Source organism: Phalacrocorax aristotelis, chromosome 1 (assembly GCF_949628215.1).
Source record: "Phalacrocorax aristotelis chromosome 1, bGulAri2.1, whole genome shotgun sequence".
Lineage (NCBI taxonomy): Eukaryota > Metazoa > Chordata > Aves > Suliformes > Phalacrocoracidae > Phalacrocorax > Phalacrocorax aristotelis.
In genome coordinates, this window is record NC_134276.1 from 193,652,586 (window position 1) to 193,670,134 (window position 17,549).

The window sequence follows — 17,549 nt, forward strand, 5'->3', positions numbered from 1 at the left end:
ACATTAATCTGCCGGACTTCATAAGAAGAAAAGCAAATATTTCCCTCTAGCTTCTTTTGGAGCCTGTTAAAATGCACAGCACTGCAAATGCCTCTCAGAGGTGGAATCCAAGGCCACACGTTTTGACAACCATGAGCATGTTATAGAGGCAGGGATGCGTCTACCGTGACTCATGGGAATCTATTGCAAACTCAAAAGCTTCAGCGATTAGATAATGGTCCTGAGATTACACAGTTTTAAAGTAATAGTAATTAAAAAAAATCCTTCTAACTGGTCACTTTCCCACTAGTAACAATAGCACTGAAAGAACGATGTGACTCTTGCAGGTGCCAATGATATGGTATCAGTGCCATATTCTTTGCTGTCGTCTATGCAAGAATAAAGCAGTAAGTGTTTATTATTTTTTTTTTTTCACATCAGCACATAACAGCAGCCAACCACTTTAACAAAAATATGTTTGCCTCCCTGTTTCCCCCCCCCCCCCTTCTTATTCATAGCTCACCCAGCTCCTGTAAGGGCATGCATTACTCACTTCATTTTCCTGAGATATCTCTTTTAAAGTAAAAAATAAGAGAAAAGGAAAGGCTAGGGTTGACTCTGTGAGACCCCTGTATTTATTCACACTTATTGTGCATGACTGTAGACTGGTAAATCATATTAGCAGCCTGTCTCCCCATCAAGCTGCTACTTGCTTTCCAGCCCTGGGAAGGTTCAACAAATCAACAGGAGCACGGAAAACAGAACATCAGTCTAATCTAGTGTTTAAGGTGAAGTTTTCAAACCCAATCTAAGAAGATCTTTAGAGCAAGCAACAAGCTGAAGGGCTCAGAAGGTGGTATTGACAATGAAAGAGTGTTGAAATATTGAGAAGCGCAGCACTTGTGCATTTTTAATAACAAGAGGGTCAACAAGGACACAGCTCCCTCAGTGCCAATAGTTGCCACACCAGGGCTATAAACGCTCTCAGTTCATCAGATTTCTTAAACAGTTCATCAGCTTTCTTAAACACCCTAAAACCCCTCAGCGGACCTTTAGTCTTAAATTAACAAACCAAAGCAATGAAAGAGGGTGCAGCTTGAATGGCCAGCATTGATCCCCAACGGGGCTCGGCGAGGCTACAGGCACTGAAAAACTCGCTCCATTGTCGGGAGGAATTGACAAACCTCCTCGCCTAAATAGTCCAGCTGAGGCGGGCTGGAGGCACGCAGCTGTAAAGGGCTCCCCTCGCCCCGCTCCCAGCGCTCACAATGCGCCAGGCATGAGCTCTTTGTCAGGCCCAGACTCTGCAATTTTCTAACAAGGATTAAAGTTGTTTCTCGGCAGGGCCAGTGAAAAGCGATTTAGCAACATACCGTGCTTTCTTCAGGCAAGTTAAAGAGAAGTAGTTAAGGAATTTCATTATGCTGTTGACCAGTGGAAATACAAAACAAATATATTAAATATTCACCATCTTCCTGGGTGCCTGAGCTATAACATTTGCAGAACAGTTCAATTAAATATAACACTTATGGGCTGAAAGCAAGCACTTCAGATTTATTTTTGAAGTTTTATAAAAAGGTGCAGCTGTTTGCCACCTGGAAGGAGGCTCAATACATACTAGCACACAATGCTTTAGTGCTTCTAGGGCTGGTATCCCTGACGCCCGAGACACAAGACCCCGTCGAGTTTCTATATCTTGCCTGCTCTTGATAAATGGGCACTGGCAAAATGCTTTTTCTGCCGGATATGGCAGGGGGAACAGCTTTTTGAGGAACTGCATTTTTATCTTCGGGATGTTTTTACTTCCTCCAGCTCTAATTTTCCTACCAGGAACAATAACAGAAAAATAACAGAAAGAAATAACAGAAAGCATTCTTCTCACTGAAGGGATTGTACATCAAAGGCAGCATAAGCTAAAATGCATAAGAAATACTATAAGCATATTCAATATTAAATGCTAAAATACCCAGTTTTCATTAAAAGGCAATGCTATTGTATATTTCAAGATTTTGGTAGGTAGCATTAGCAGTGTGCCAAGGAACTTTTAGAACATTTAAAAAAAATATGTTAAATGCCAAAAGAATAAATAAGTTGTTCCTCAAATACAAACAGCAAAAGTTAGAAAAAAGTTCCTGATTTAAGTTTCATAATTTATTTCCCTCTTTGTGAAAAATGAATAATCATATTGACTTCCTTTGTTGAATGTTAAAGACAATAAGGGAAACAAGTGTTATTTATAGTGTCTGAAAACATCCCAAGGTTTAGAAGTTATAGCTCTTATTTTCAAGCCTAGGTATAGACATCACCCACTTAAATGAGGGTTTTTACCTGAGCAGCGACAAGTTCATACACTTTTCTGAAGGCTGGAAAGCCTTGACAACCCTTAAAAAAACCCCAAACCTGGGGAAGGATTTCTCAACCTGCGGGCCACTGTGATACATCAGAAGGCGTGCACACACAGGAACACCAAAATAAGAAATCAAGTCAGAAGAAGTAATTAACACTCAAAATACCTTTAAATTTTTGCAGAAATGAAAAATATTTAGTTGCAAACTAAAAGCAACAATGAAGCAACTTTGCATGTTTATGCTTTTCCCCCAGGTTTAGGTAGCCTTTTCATTAAGAAAGCTTGAGAAACCTTTGAAGGTTGAGGCAACTGTAGGTAGACAAAACCAGAAAATTTAAGGTATCAACATGTAGAAATTTTGTTTGTACTCTCTTCCCGGCCTATCAGTTCTGATTCCCGACACAGGCAATTTATGAACTGGTTAAAATATCAATTTCTTCTAACAGAGGGAGACCAGAACTTGTTGACTAGTGACGTAGTGCCCTCCCTCCTCTATTTTCACTCCCCAGAGAGGAAAAAATTATCTCCCCAGTGACTTCTCTGTTCTAGGTTGCACTGGTCATAGATGTGCACCAGTCTGTGAGGCACTTCCAGTTGCATTTCCAATGAGAACAACTGTGTCAGTGACCAGGAAAATGAAGGAACAGAAGTTGGGGAACCTGAGAGAACAGAAAGCTCTCATGCAAGAGCTTTCCCATCCCACTATCAGCTCACGTAGCTTCATGGTGACAGCCACTGCCCTTCTGTGACGCATTATCCAACCCCACAAGGATGTGGTTTCTCATTATATGTGGCCTTACGGTGCCACAACAAAAAATGCTGAGGTAGGTTTGACTCTGAGCCCCCCAGTTTACAGTGCCATCCCTCGAAAAATATTCTCACCAAAATCCAGAATCTTGCCTTCGTCGGAAGTCCATGCAACAGTGTGTTTGTTGGTTGTGTGTGTGTGTGTGTGCACATCTCAACGCTGTTGTTCTGAATCAACAGATAATTTTATGTTATTGAGATGTGCTTCTACAGTAGAGATGTTAAGATTCAGTTGCCAGAAATGGTCAGTTAGCTGGCCTCTGACTTTTTTTTTCTAGAAAAATTTCTAGAAATAGAAATTATACCATCTCCAGATACAATAAAGTTTTCAAGTACACTTGTAGCCTGGCTATTCTTCCAGCTACCCTAATGCTTCTGGTTGTCTGGTTTTTGGCAAGCGAGTAATCTTTCTGTTTAGGACATCAAAGAAGTTTGTATTATTTCTCTGAAACATGAAAAATTTCTCCACTTTTTGATTCAAAGCACTGCTATCACTGGAGAAAAAATTTAATGTGGCATAAATTTCATAGTAAAATAAATATGGGGGAAACAGCTGACATTATGACTGTGCTGAGAGTTAGAAATTATATCCCCATTCTATGGGCATTGATGGAGCACTATTTCAACTCTGTGTTCATTTCCTGTATATTTACTGTATCAGGACACGTTACTTTTATTGTTATTTAAAACATGTAAAATAAATCAATACAAATATTAAAACTGAAAGGGTACTTTAATGTACTTCAGCTATCATCCAATAGTAATATATATCCAGGCATCAGTATAGGCAGGCATCAATCAGACCTGGAAGGCTTGCAGGGCTTAGTTTCACATTTTCTTAAACATTTACAAAGTTCAAGGAGAATACTACTTGTTTTGGGGGTTACCATGACACCACTACATTTATTCCTTTGCAATTTTTTCTCCCTAGGAATTTTCATTTAAGAAAGACTGAAAGAAATGAAGATTAAACTAAGCACAAGTGGAAAATCCATGGAGTTAGCCTTGTTGGAACCATGAGGTTGGCGGGCACTACAAACAAATGAAGCCTTTTCCCTACACCAAAAATCAGATGTTTAAAAGTCCTTGATCTGGAAAATGCAAATGATTGATTTCAATAATATTGATCGATTTCAATATTAAATGTTATATGAAAAAACTCTATTTATCTCCGCCTCCCATTTTGCTGCAGTTCCTTCCCACATTTTAATTCAAGGACCTGTCCAAAAGCCCCCCCTGTTGCTGTATCACTCATTTCTGCTGTACTGCTCTGTAGCCCTGAGCTCCCTCATGTGCTCCTACTTTGCACAGAGCCCCTGACACACCTCTTCCACCCCACCAGTGTCTTACACTTCTAATGCTTGGCATCACTTATCAAGGCATCTTCCTGGAAACATCTCAGGCTTTCAACCCACTTCCGTGTTTTGCTTCCTCCTCTAGGCCTGGAATCCTAACCCAAGTTTTGAACTTTTGCTTGGGAATGCACAAAATTACACAACCTAACACACAAAGTTCACAGACTAAATTACAGCTCATGTACCAGGAAAGGAGAAGCAAGGAAGAAACCACATACTACTGTCTGCTTCCACACGCATACTTCTTGTCATAAAGAGATCAGGACCACGGTTTCTTTAGGTTGATCATTTCAAATACAAAGTGCCTAGTTACAAACCACATTTCCACCCACCCCCTCTTCGTCTTTTTTTTTTGGTGATTGTAGCAGATTTATTAACTTGCCTCTTGCACCCTTACTTGGCCAAGGAAGAAAGGTTTTCTTCCTTCCAGTGGGACTCTTTGGTTTCCCTCTGCCTTTTTTGTGCCATTACTCCAATGAACCTCTCAGGGAGTTCAAAAAACATTTTGTTTTTCTTAAGAACGACCAATTGATGAAACAAACGCTTCAGTTTCTAGTCAGACTCTTCCCTATTTGAATGAAGGATTCCCACTGTCACTCCAAAAGCAACTGGCAGAAAAGGGAAAGGAGCTCAACAGAAAGAGGAACCCAAACCTTGCCAGAAAGACCCTGTTCAGCAGGACTTACGACAACAAACAAGTGAACAGTTGCCGGATGAGGTATTTTGGTAATACAGGAAATAAATTAGGCAGGCTAGTTTTCAGAAATGAGTAATGAGAAGAAAATAGAGAATGGGGCTTATTTAAAAGCATATTAAGCATCTTTGAAACTTCTAGGCAAAAAGGATATTGTTCTGAAATAGCAAAGAACATCTAATATATGAAAAGCTTATCTTTTAGGAGGAAAGTAAATTTTTCATATTTTAGGCTTATAATTAGCAGCTGGCTAGTTGCTATTGAACTGCTGCCAATTCACAAATCAATATACATCTTTAATACAAAATATACAGTACTCCTCTCTCCCTGCATTATATATTGGTTGCTAAACAGCAATTTACAATATTTATGCTACTTTATAATGCTTGTGACCTTTGTTTTTTTCTGGCTTCTTCACGTATGGTAGATGCACTGGGAAAATGGAATTTTGCAAAATTAGACATGCATAACTTCCTTCTGTATCTGGACATATGTAATGTTGCTGTTTTGATTTTAAACACTAGGTACTAAAATAATGCTCACGACCGCGAGAGATTAACAGCACAAACAGTTTCTGTACTTCACTGTGCACACGTAGTGCATCTGTGAACAGTACTTCCACAGGTTACTCTGGTGCTAAAACTCTCTGGAGGAAACACTGTCTGTCTTGCTACACTGTGTGCTGTGTTGCGGTTTGGGTATATCTGCAAACATCCTCCAAGGCACAGAATGGGGAACATCACTTGAGTGACCTTGAAATGAGAGCCAGCTTGGACCCTCAAAATAAACAAATGAACATAATGCAAAATGACCAAGCTGCTACTCACTGTAAGACTGGCCTCTTGATATCTTGGACTAGATGATCCCTGAGGTCCCTGTGATTCTGTGATTCTGTCAGGCTCTAGTCTTACAAACCTTAGGAATGCGCTTAGCTGCTCAAATGCTAGGCAGCCTTCCTAAGCGCGTGCGTAACATTAGTAAGGTTAAAGGTCCAGGTTCACTCTGCCTGTAAGACATGTAACTGAGACACCTACGCCTGCTTTTGCCCAGTCATCTGGGCTCCCTGGGGACTCCCTGGAGTGAGGTGTCAGCAAAGGGTGACTCAGGGAGGTGGCAGAGTCCTCCTGTGAGCTGCAGCTCTCCCTTAAGATGACTATACTATTAATATCTCTACCTTGTATCAAAAGCGAGGTGGACCAAAGCTGGGCCAAAGTCTGTGCTGTAGCTTTTAGGTACTGACTCATGTTAGTAGCTCTTACCCTGAAGTCTTCTATTTAGATTGCCTGCTCCATGTGGAATGAGGTCAAGCACTTATTTTAATTAGAGTATTTAAAACATTTTGGGTTCCTCTGGGTGAACATTTACAGGCAGCTCATTTCTTTCCACCTCAGCAATCTTGACTTATCATCCGTTTACTCTGTATGTTATTGTAGTGGTATATGATGGGTTGGATGCAGCTGTGAAGTTCTTAGGGAGTGGCACAGCGGTGTAGCCACTCCCCTCTTACGCAGCATCGATGGGGCACCACACTGAGCAGTGCTAATGTGGAGCAGAGGTCCAGCCTCCTGCCTCCCTCTTGCTTCTCTCCTCCCCTCATCTCTTTGGAGAAAGTGTCCCTGGATTGGGCAGATGCCTGGTTTGCTCCTTTCCATCTCTGACCCTAGTGCCCCCGTGCACTCTTTCAGCTATGCAGATTTTACAGCTGCGTTGCTTTTTTCTTCTGGAGCTGATTCTTCTATTCATTATTTGCCCTGTCTTTCTTGCACGTTTTAAATGCTTTTAGTACAGTGTAAGTACAAAGGATAGTCAATGCTGTGTAAATTACGAAAATATACAATGAAACACTTGAAAACTATTTAAAGGAAATCATCTCTATACAGGTCAACACTTTTGTACATTTAAATCACCACTAAAGCTTCAGTTTCCCATGATCAAACAGGTTAAGAAGCTCTTTCCACTGATGAATCACTGACTTTGGCAGAGCAATCTGCAGCATCCTCACCTGGTACTATTTACAACATAGCAATCTCTATCTGTTACTCCACACTTGTTATAGTAAAACTAGATTATTCTTACACTTTCTGGCACTATTTTTGTTGCAATATGATCAACAATGTGGTTTTGTGTCTATGTGCGAACACTTACGCAGAGTTTTGCTTGATTTTCCTTTTTAAGCTAAGCTTGACCCAAATGAAATAGAAGTATCAAACCTGCAAGTAAGGTTTGAGAAACCACAAGGTTCTCCTGCTGTTTATATGTGTGTGAATTACAGTACATCAGGAAATCAATATTCCCTAGATGGTGCTTGTGCCTGGCACTTCATGGTGAACAAACATTAGATAAGACAATATAAATGGTACAATCCTTATTGATTTCTCTTGACCGCGTAGAATGTGAAAGCTGCAGCCACAGTTAACACTTACTGACAGACTCATCTAAAGTTTCAGTGCTATTTTATATTTTTATAGTTGTCCAAGCTCAATTGATTCCATTAAGTTGCTAGACACATTTCAAGCCATCTAGATAAAAAAAAAAATGCAGTGCCTGGAATGAGATGCTGCTACTTTGTGCCTAGCAGGATAAAAAGGTTAAAGGACTAAATTGTGCCTGGATGTTGGAAGGAGTTCTCTTTTATTTGATAGAATTTGTTATTGTTTTTAGTGATGGATAGATGCATTTGACTAAGTTAAATAAACGAATGAACAGTATAGACCAGAAATGTCTACAGGGAAACTGTACTGGAAGCTCCCAATGTTACAGCCCCTCCCCAAACAAACAAGCAAAAAACCCTTGCAGTTCCACCTGACTGATAAAATTCCCTCAGAAAAAAAAAATCAGATTGGCTTTAAAATCTTGAGTTTGGGATTTCTTTCCATTGGTTTTCCTCTTTTGACTCATGATGCACATTTTAAATAGTCTTTTTATAGCAATTTATATATTGTTCTTTCTTTCAAAAAAGTGAACTTCTCACTCACAAGTCTGGGAAATTAGGGGGTAGGACAGCTTAAGGAATTCTGAATATCAGGATATGACATTTAGTCCCCCCAAAATAATTCTCTATTTCCCTTTTACACCCAAAGAGCTCTTCTAGCAAGATATCAGAATATCTATTTCATAGTTTCTTACTCCCCTGCTGGGAAGATTTAAATAATATGATTAAATTAGTGTGAAAAAGGTGGCAGACATCCATTCTGTGAATACTAAATGCAGACTGGACTATGGGAATAATGTCTTGAGAAAACCCTTTTAATTTGGTTTTGGGCTGTTTGATTCCCAACAAGACAGAAATTCAGAAATTCAAAATTGCCTGAAAAATGAAGAAGTGGGGAAATGTATCATATCAAAAACAGCCATTGTGATATGGTTTCCTCCAGAGAAAACACTTTCAGCCACAGTGTAGGACAGCTTACAAAGTGCTGAATATTCTGATCCCGACGCAGTGAACTCTGAAGCACATGCTTTGCTTTAAGTGTGTTCTGGTCCTATTGATTTCAACAGTACTGAGCTTTGCTGGATTGATAGCGGCATAATCAGCACCCTCCAAGAGTGGGCACTCCTCTCCTCTTTTAGCATATTCCAGAAAAAAAAATAAAAGAAAACTTATATCCATATGAAATCAGATGGAGGTTACTTTTTTCAGCTTTCAAATGAACTGTTGTTTTTTTAACAGAGATTTCTATCTCTAAAATGAGGTGAATCTACTTGAAAACATCAGGAATAATTTAGTGAACTTTGAAAAGACTTTGAACAGTAAATTTGCAAGATGTTGCTTCCATCTTGCAGAATAGTTTCATATATTTGAGCATGTTAATATAATTCACTTTTTCAGTCCAAATTTGGTGACGCTGCCTATGGTTTTCTGTAAAATTCTTTCTTTTACCAAAAAAGACATGACAAACTGTTTTAAAATGACAGGAACGTCTTTAGATCCAGAGAAAGCTGCAGAGTGGTTCTCATATCAAGAGCTTTCTATTTTCCCTATAAAATATTAGACATAATTAAAGGTGAGTTAAGACTTTGGTGAAAATCTAAAGAGCATCGGCAAATCTGAGCACTGCTCAGCTTTTCAATTGCTTTTCTACTTCTCAGTTCTTTTAAATGGTTTTCTATGGCAGGAACATTTTTCTTAATTAGTCACAGCTAATTAGTGTTCTGGCATAGACAAGTAATCAGAAATGTCAGAGCTGCAAGGCTACATCTCCCTAATCCTTTGATAATAATTTAGCCTCCTGGGAGGGCCTCAAGCTGCGGTAAGTAGTGGCTGACAATAAGGCAAAATTAGGTGGGCAGCAGACCATTAGGATAGAAAAATAAAAAGCACTACCAAATCCTGCTGAGCACCATCAGGCAACTAACTACACTGCCAGATGAGGTGCCTGTTTAAGCCTGTGTTGTTAATTAGCTGATTCTACCAGACCTGCCACATATGTCCAGGTGCATCATGCAAAGATGTGTACTTCTGGGTTTGCGCCAAAGGACAATTTTGCGCTGTGATCAAATTTCAAGAATCTGAGAAAGAAGCCCACATATTTCTTGAAGATTATTCCGAGTTATCAAAGAAATAAGAAGATCAACAATCTACAATCCATTTTTGTTGAGTCTCTCTCAAGTAATTAGGCACGGTCCTCTCATGTTTCTCAGAGGTTAATACAAACACAGCTTTTGATTCAAATGTGGCCTTTAACCAGTTCTACCTAGTCTCAACTTGCTGAAGTTGCCTTGGCATATAATCTAGATCAAAAAGTAGACCTTTTGTCAAATCACACACTTGCAAGTAATTACATAACAATGAAAGTGAAGATTACTTGTTGAAATTAACGTGACAGGAAGCAATTTGAGAATGAGGAAAAAAATCACAATTGAAGTTTTATAGGAAGACATTGTTGAATACTAAATACTACAGTAATGGTGCTTTTGAGGTAGACGTGGACAGCACAAGGAGCTGGTATTACAGAACACTCATTTAAAATGTGCGTTCCTCTTAGCTGTGTAACACCAGCTGAAGATTAACTCACTTGCCAGGGAGAAGCGTTTGCACATTTTTAACACATTTTTTGTAAAAGGTCAGAAACTTATAAAAATGATGCAACTGAAAAAAGTGTTCGCTAAAAACATACTTGCAGATATGATGGCAAACAGAAATGAATCAGCTGAGTACTTCATATCTCCATTTAGGCATAGAATGAAGTACATGACATAGTAATCTTCGGAGAATAATTACTACCTCAAATATCCTCAAGTACATCATTGAACTTAAATTGTCTATCCCTGCCCCTAATGGAAAAAGAAAATAATGGTTGTGATATGGGAACAATACTAGCATTTAATTCACGTTCCAGACAAAATACAAGCATTTTTTTGACACAAAAAGATTATCACAATACATCTGAAATTTTGAAATAGAAAAGCCAAAAGCAGCTACGTAAATCTGGAGTGCTTAAGAATTTATATGACTCATAAAGACGTTCAGTCTTTCTGCACTCCAAAGAAGGTTGTAGGAGTTCCCTGCCATTAATGTCTCTTACACTGCTTGTTGAATCGTTACCCTGCACAAGGCACATTCACCTCCATGAACAGTCCCTGTGAAGTCAACAGGACTACTCAGCCATAGCACACCAGTTTAACACCCATTAAGAGATGGACGATCAGGGCCAAAGTCAACATCTGCTAACAGGTGCCATCTTGTACAAGATAACGAAGGGACCTCTTTGCCAATGCCGACCTTTCCAGGGTGCGCACTCTGACTACTCTATGTGTTTACAGTACACTTGTGCACAGATTTCCCAGAAATTAGAACCTAAAAAATCCAGAAAACCTTCAGGTTGTATCAATGGTAAAACACTGATGCATTAGAACTGTTCTCTTAAACCATTCTTTATTTCTCAAAGCAGCAAACAATTATTTGCATATGTAGCCTTAATAAAATTGGAACCATACATCTGTTTATAAGTTTTTCAAAACAGATCCAACACAAATATAACCTGTACGATAAAGCCCTTAATGTCAAATAAACCAAGAAGGGTTTTGAAGGGAAAATGTTTGAAATGAAATTTTTCTGTATTCAGACAAGAACGTCCATGATTCATGTGCAATTAACAGGTACAAGAAAGTGAGAATCTACCCAAGTGGCACTTAGGAACTTTACGTTACTACAGAAGGTAAGTATTGCATTGATGTTTTATGCAAAACAACTTCTCTGTTTAAATCTGGGGTTTGTTAACAAAATCCAATTTTGTTTTAAAGGAAGCAGTTTTTAAGTTGTAAGTCTAATTTAATTTAAAATGCTTAGGAGTAGGAAGAATTACTAGTCCCATCTTAAAAATTCAGGTAGAAACATGATTCTAAGTCTAGTCAGTGATGATAACCTGGCATGTTTATGGATACAGCATGGCTTTTGTTGTGGTTAACGGTAAAACTCCCACTGATTTTTGTAGTGTAGAACCAGACCGCATGGGAATGTCATAGTTGGATATTTTTTACGTCTGTTAATTTCGTGATCAGATACAGAGCACTGTTCTTTGATAGGCTGCACAAATGTTCTTATATCATCTTTCGAGCAGATTATCTCTATAAATAAGAGCGGCCTTAATAATAATTAGTAAGATTTTAGATTTATTCTAGGTTTGTGTAATTCCATTTAAATAGTTAATTTTCCAATTTGCCAACTGCTACTTTTACAGCTTTTTCTGAAAATAAGTATTTTTCAAACACTGGTTTTAAAAAAAAGAAGAAATTAAAGTGTAACTTTGTTTCCAAAACATTTCACTAAACATTTTAAAAAATGAGTTCTTGGTTTAAGCGATTAAACTTCAAAGAAGTTTCAGTGGGTGATGCTTTTAATCATAATTAAAAACCGTAATTATTAAACAAACTCTGTAGTGCCTGTTTTCATGATTTAGTTGTAATACATTGAATCTACCCGAGCCACTGCAGCATTCATGGTAGAAAAGTTTGCTTTATTAGAGAAACTTGTCCCAATGTAACTTCATCGTTTTGGTTTACTTCAGTGGAGTATGGGATAGGAAGGATTTACATGGACCACTCATTCAATTAAGCCTACAGAAATCATGAACATGATTGCAGACGTTTAGCCCAGAGCTACCGCAGACCATCCGCATGTACAACACGTCACAAAACCTTTATAATGCTCTTTAAGATCTGTGGTGTTAAAAACAAACAAACGATCAAACAAGCAAAACCCAAAACTATAAGCTGCTACAGCATGAGAGTAGGAGATAAATGTCCTGAGTTCCTGTGACAGGAAGGAATTCGATAGATAAAATTCCCAGCTGATCTTAAGAAGACCATGTCCTGCACCACAAAGGAAGACAAAAAGTCCTAAGTTTCTCTGACAAACTGCTCAAGCAAAAAACTCTGTGACTCCAAATCTGGTAGTTGAGTTTCAGAACAAGACAATGGCACACGGACCTTGTAGATACCAGTGCTACCAGGAGCACCAAGCCATATTGTTCTGCGTGCTGTCTATACCCCTTGTAGAGGAGGTGAAGAATGAAATGCACCTTGAAGCCAAGTTATTCAGAGAAAAAGAAGGGAAAAAACCCCACTGTGGTTCTGCTGCATGATCAGCAGAGGTACTCAAGCACAGCATGATTTAAATGGTTTAAAAATGGTGCAGAAAAAACTAGCAGCCCAGTCTTCTTTCAAAGTCCTCTGGAGATTTGAGCCTCTCTCATACGTAAGGATTCATATCTCAAGCTTAAATGCCATTCCTCTGATTTGTCACACTTTCTGTAGCATGGTAGTGCTCTTCCAGGCTTAGCAAGCGCCACCATATAATAATGCACATTTTTTGTCTTCTCCCTTGTTTGAGACTTCTCAGATAGACAGAAAATTATCCAGCCTCTAGCTTCAATGCATTTGTGACCCACTGGCAGACATTTCTGCCTGTATCAATACTATTCTTCAATTTAAATGATCTTCTTTGATCTGTACATTACTTTGTATGATAGACATCCTGCTCTCCCAGTCACTGTAATAGCTGTCAGTACACAGCAGCCCTGAATCAAGTCAATGAAACCTGTGCATAAATAGTTTGTAAGTACACATTTTTTGGATTAAAATAGTGTCTGAGGTCTGTTCTTGTGTATATTTATAACTATCACTTCTAGCATACAGAAGAATTTTGTCTTTTTTGTCATTCTGGATGAGGTGTCTCCCTGCCTGAAACACAGACACGCACTTTTCCTATTTTGCTTGGCTGACGATTTCTTAGCTGATAGAAGTATGATGTATTTTAAGAGGAAATCAACAGTGATCTACAACTGTAGCCAGTCGGATGGCTTGAAGTATATCTGCACAAAAACTTGTACATATTCTATTCTTTCTGCTGAAATATAACTGGATAGAATTGAATTGATAAACTGTACGTAGGTTTTGTTATATCACTAATTTAAAAAGCCCTTCCAAAAATCATGGGCAAAATCTTGCTCAGTCATACTGTTCTAAATCTGAATTAACGTCTCGAAAGGTGAGTTAACAGAGTGAGATGTCTTTGTTTTAAATTTCTGCAAGCTATAAGCTTACATATTTACTAGTGCACTTATCTGATTCTGACCAATTGGTTATATCTCCTAGTGTGATGTTGTGTAGAAACGTGATACCACCATATATGAAGAAAAATAAAGATACAAGTAGATATCTGATACACAGAACATTTATAATGTACATCTTTTTTCTTTACTTACAGCTACAAGCATTGGCCATGACAGCATACAATGCACACTACTGACGAAGAGTGGACAAGAGTGGTTTTGCGTCTCAAAGGCAAGTGATGTGTCATGGCTTGCATCCGTACGTACAAGGAGATGTTTTCTTGTGCTGAAAAGCTTGACTGCTGAAACCAAACTTGGAAGAGGTCCTCAACCCATGCTAACCCAATTGTACTGAGGGTCTGTCCTTGGGTTAGTGCTAGTTGGCCTAACCCAAAATCACACCATGAACCATGCTGATGACTTACCAGTATGGATGATCACCTGCTAATTTTCAGGCCCGAGCCCAGGCCCTGGCCAGTCTACTGCTATGGACATAGCCTAAGGCTTGGTCCAATCCTACTACATCAATGAAGTCAATGTGGTCTCTCTAGTGAGACTTAGACTTGGCCTTAGGCACGTAATTTTATTAACATTCAGAAAATTACAACATAAGCAGAAATAACCCCAAAGAAAAACAAAAAATAGAATCTTGAAAATGAAACATATGCTTGCAGATTCAGTGCAAAAGCAAACTGAAGCAGAAGTTGCTAATATGGTTTTAGTACTTTGTGAAGGTGCCAGCTGGATGGATGATAATTTTTCTACCCCTGCAGGGCATCAAAGCTTTTATAAAATCATTCTTTTCACACATATTAGCACTTAGCTTATTAAAACAGATGATACTTTTTTTTTTTTGTAAAGCTGCCTCGGAGTGTCTGGAAATATAAAATCAGAAAGATAAGTCTCATTTTGACCACCCAGTCTAACAAACAACAAACGCTGACATGACATACCATGGCTGAGAGTCTATGTTATGGGACCTTCTGTGACTGCCACAAGTGTAGTGTCACAGTAAAGGCTGTGAATTGCTGTTATGAAAACATTTGCTGTAACTTGCATAATTAAATGAAACTGCCAGCTAAGCTTCCTAAAATACTTAGGAGATGACACACAAATAAATACACTTCAAAGTCTGTATTGTGTTCCAGAATTTGTTTTGTAATAAATTGCATTGCACACTGCCAGGGATGACTTCTTTCCCTGTTCAAATCCTTGCATAATTATAAGTGACTGACATCAGTGTCATGTAAATTGATCCAAGTTTATAATAAAATAACTTTTATTTTAGACATAGTTTACATGCGTAGTGCTTTGAATTTATACAGAAGGTACAGTTTCAGCTGCTTACAGCTTCTCCTTCAGACAACTCAGAAAGGGACATACTAGACATAAATTAGTGGTCAGAACTTGAATGAGCAGAAATATGCCCGAGAGTGTTGCCAATGGCCTTATAGGAGACCTTGTATAAGGAAAATTTTGGTAGAGTAGGCGATCATTTCTAACAAAAAGAGGAAGAATCAGGGCAAAGGAATGAGTGGAGGAGGCTGCGGAAGCCAGTATCGAAGTTGAGGGAAATTATTGCGAAGATACAGGCTGGCCTTCAGGATGAACAGGAGGATTACTCTGAACTTGCAGAAGTGGGATTAGAATTTTGAAAACGAGTTTGCCAATTCAATAAATGTTTGGTCAACTTTAAGAAATTGTGTCTTAAACTAAAAATCCGTAAAACAAAATTCTAAAAGTCATTCCATGAAAGTACCAGTAGACATACCTGGCATACCTGGCCTCTTTCTGTATACGAGCAGACAGCAAAATAATGCGTTCCTGTGCCCCCTGCTCTAGGAGTCCCTGCTCAGGCAGGGAGGTTGGACCAGATGATCTCCAGAGGTCCCTCCCAACCCTTACCATTCTGTGATTCTGTGATTTAGGGAAATTAGGTCTGCAATGGAGTCCACAAACCACACCAATCCAGTTCTCTCCATTAACACATTCAAAATCAAAAGATGGAATAAAATTGGACTACTCACAGTGGAAAAATGACTATTTCAAATAACAATCTACCAATTTTATTTATGCCTTCTAGCACTTAAAAATTTCATGCAGAAATGTGTAAAGAAAGGCCACCCTTGGCATCTGAAGATGGTAAATAAAAAGCAAAAGAAAAAATGATCAACAGGGAAGAACATCTGAACGGCTTGTTGAGTATCAGCAAAATGTGGCTTATCCCATCTGATGCAGTAGTGATACCAGCTAGCTTTGAAAGGGTAGTTACTTACATCGAATAACTTCTCTATGTACATTTCCTCATTGACCTTTTCTCGAAGTATATCCTGATTTTGTCGAACAAACATAATGTAGGTATCTGCTAGATCCATCCCTGGTTTCTGTGGAGACATAAAGGGGAAGAAGTAGTGGGAAGGGAAAGAGAGAGACCCCTCAACAACTAGACTTATAAGAAGTTATACCTAAACATAAAGGAAACTGAGATTACGTTACAATGTTCAGACATGTATAAAATGTATTTACTAAACCTGCTGTGAATTCTGGGTTAGTTACCAACTTTAGGAGGGTTCACTATTAATAAAGTTCTCAGTATTGTAATTCATGGGTGCTTCGAATCATAAATGTTCATTGCCGTATGTAATTGAATGAAGCCTTGGCTCTGGTAATGCCAATGGCAAACTTGGACATCTTCCCCTTTTTTGTTAGTGAGGCTGTCATAGCTACTCCTCCCTCACGGTATCCTGCTATCACATTCAGAAAATGGTTAAAAGAAAAGTGTTCTGTTCCTTTTGCATTGCCTCAGTTTTGCTTCCAATGTACAGCTGCATTTTTATTTGAGGTTAACTTCTACTAATTCTGATTCAAACTAAGTTCAAGCATTTCCCTGAGAACAATGGCATAAAAAGGTTGGTATGAAAGTAGACCTGTACCCCTATTTTTCTGAAACTGTAGTGCTGGCACAGTCAGCTCAGAGGATGAATAGGAGACGAATGAGGGCTAAAATGTTTCCCTTGCACCGACCTATGCTCTGTATGAACAGCAGAGAAGGCAGAATTTTCATACCACACTCCCAAACATGGGACAGGGTAGGATATGTCGTGTGTATGTGATACTGTCAGATCAGCCAGAGTGGTTGCTGAAACTGCTCTCTCCTGCCCAGCTGGGACTTCTGGACCTCTGTAGCCACAAAATGTTGTTCCACACTAAAGCCTGCAACATCCCCTTTCCCGGCAGCATATGCAGAGCTGGTCAGGAGTTCACCTTTCTCTAACCATGAACGAACATAAGCACTTTGGAAAGTCTTCTGTAAATGCCCTCTATGTGAGCAAGTTTGTAAAAGTATCACTTGCTCCCAAATAATAGTTTTTAAAGTTTGTGACATGCAAAAGAAGCTAAGTTTTATGATACTGTACAGTAAGCCTTAGCACAAAGCTATTTATAAAGCATTCAGATGTGGCTAAGACTGACTCTGTACAGAATAATTAACAGCTCTAGGGAAGGAGGACAAAAGCAGTTATACCCTGTCCCTGGATTCCCAGGCATAAGTCGTCTCTATTTTTCAGAAACTGTTATTGTCAGAAAACAGCATACATACAAAGCTGTATGTGCAGAATATTTAGCATATTTTAAGCCCTGTATGCATAAACACATAGTTAAAATATTTACATATAATTTTATAGTAAGGCTTCCTTCCTAGTCTACAAGTGGATAACTTTTAATTTTTCTCATTCTTTGTTATCTTGTATGTAATATATTGCAATGTATATAATCAGGTCTGAGCACAAGAGGGAAAGAAAGGTGCAACATGCTCA

General features: G+C 38.7%; 1 protein-coding gene across 15 annotated transcripts in view; it reads right to left on the reverse strand.

Annotated features, from left to right (window-relative positions):
• CADPS2 (calcium dependent secretion activator 2) overlaps window positions 1-17,549 on the reverse strand; it is a 319,788-nt gene that overhangs the window by 7,107 nt on the left and 295,132 nt on the right. For all 15 annotated transcript variants that reach the window (XR_012658617.1, XR_012658616.1, XR_012658615.1 and 12 more), the window contains one exon: window positions 16,011-16,118. Coding sequence is in view for 12 of the 15 variants with exons in the window: in XM_075081181.1 (XP_074937282.1) it covers window positions 16,011-16,118 (108 nt within the window). In the remaining 3 variants the exon portion in view is untranslated. The remainder of the gene's footprint in view (window positions 1-16,010; window positions 16,119-17,549) is intronic.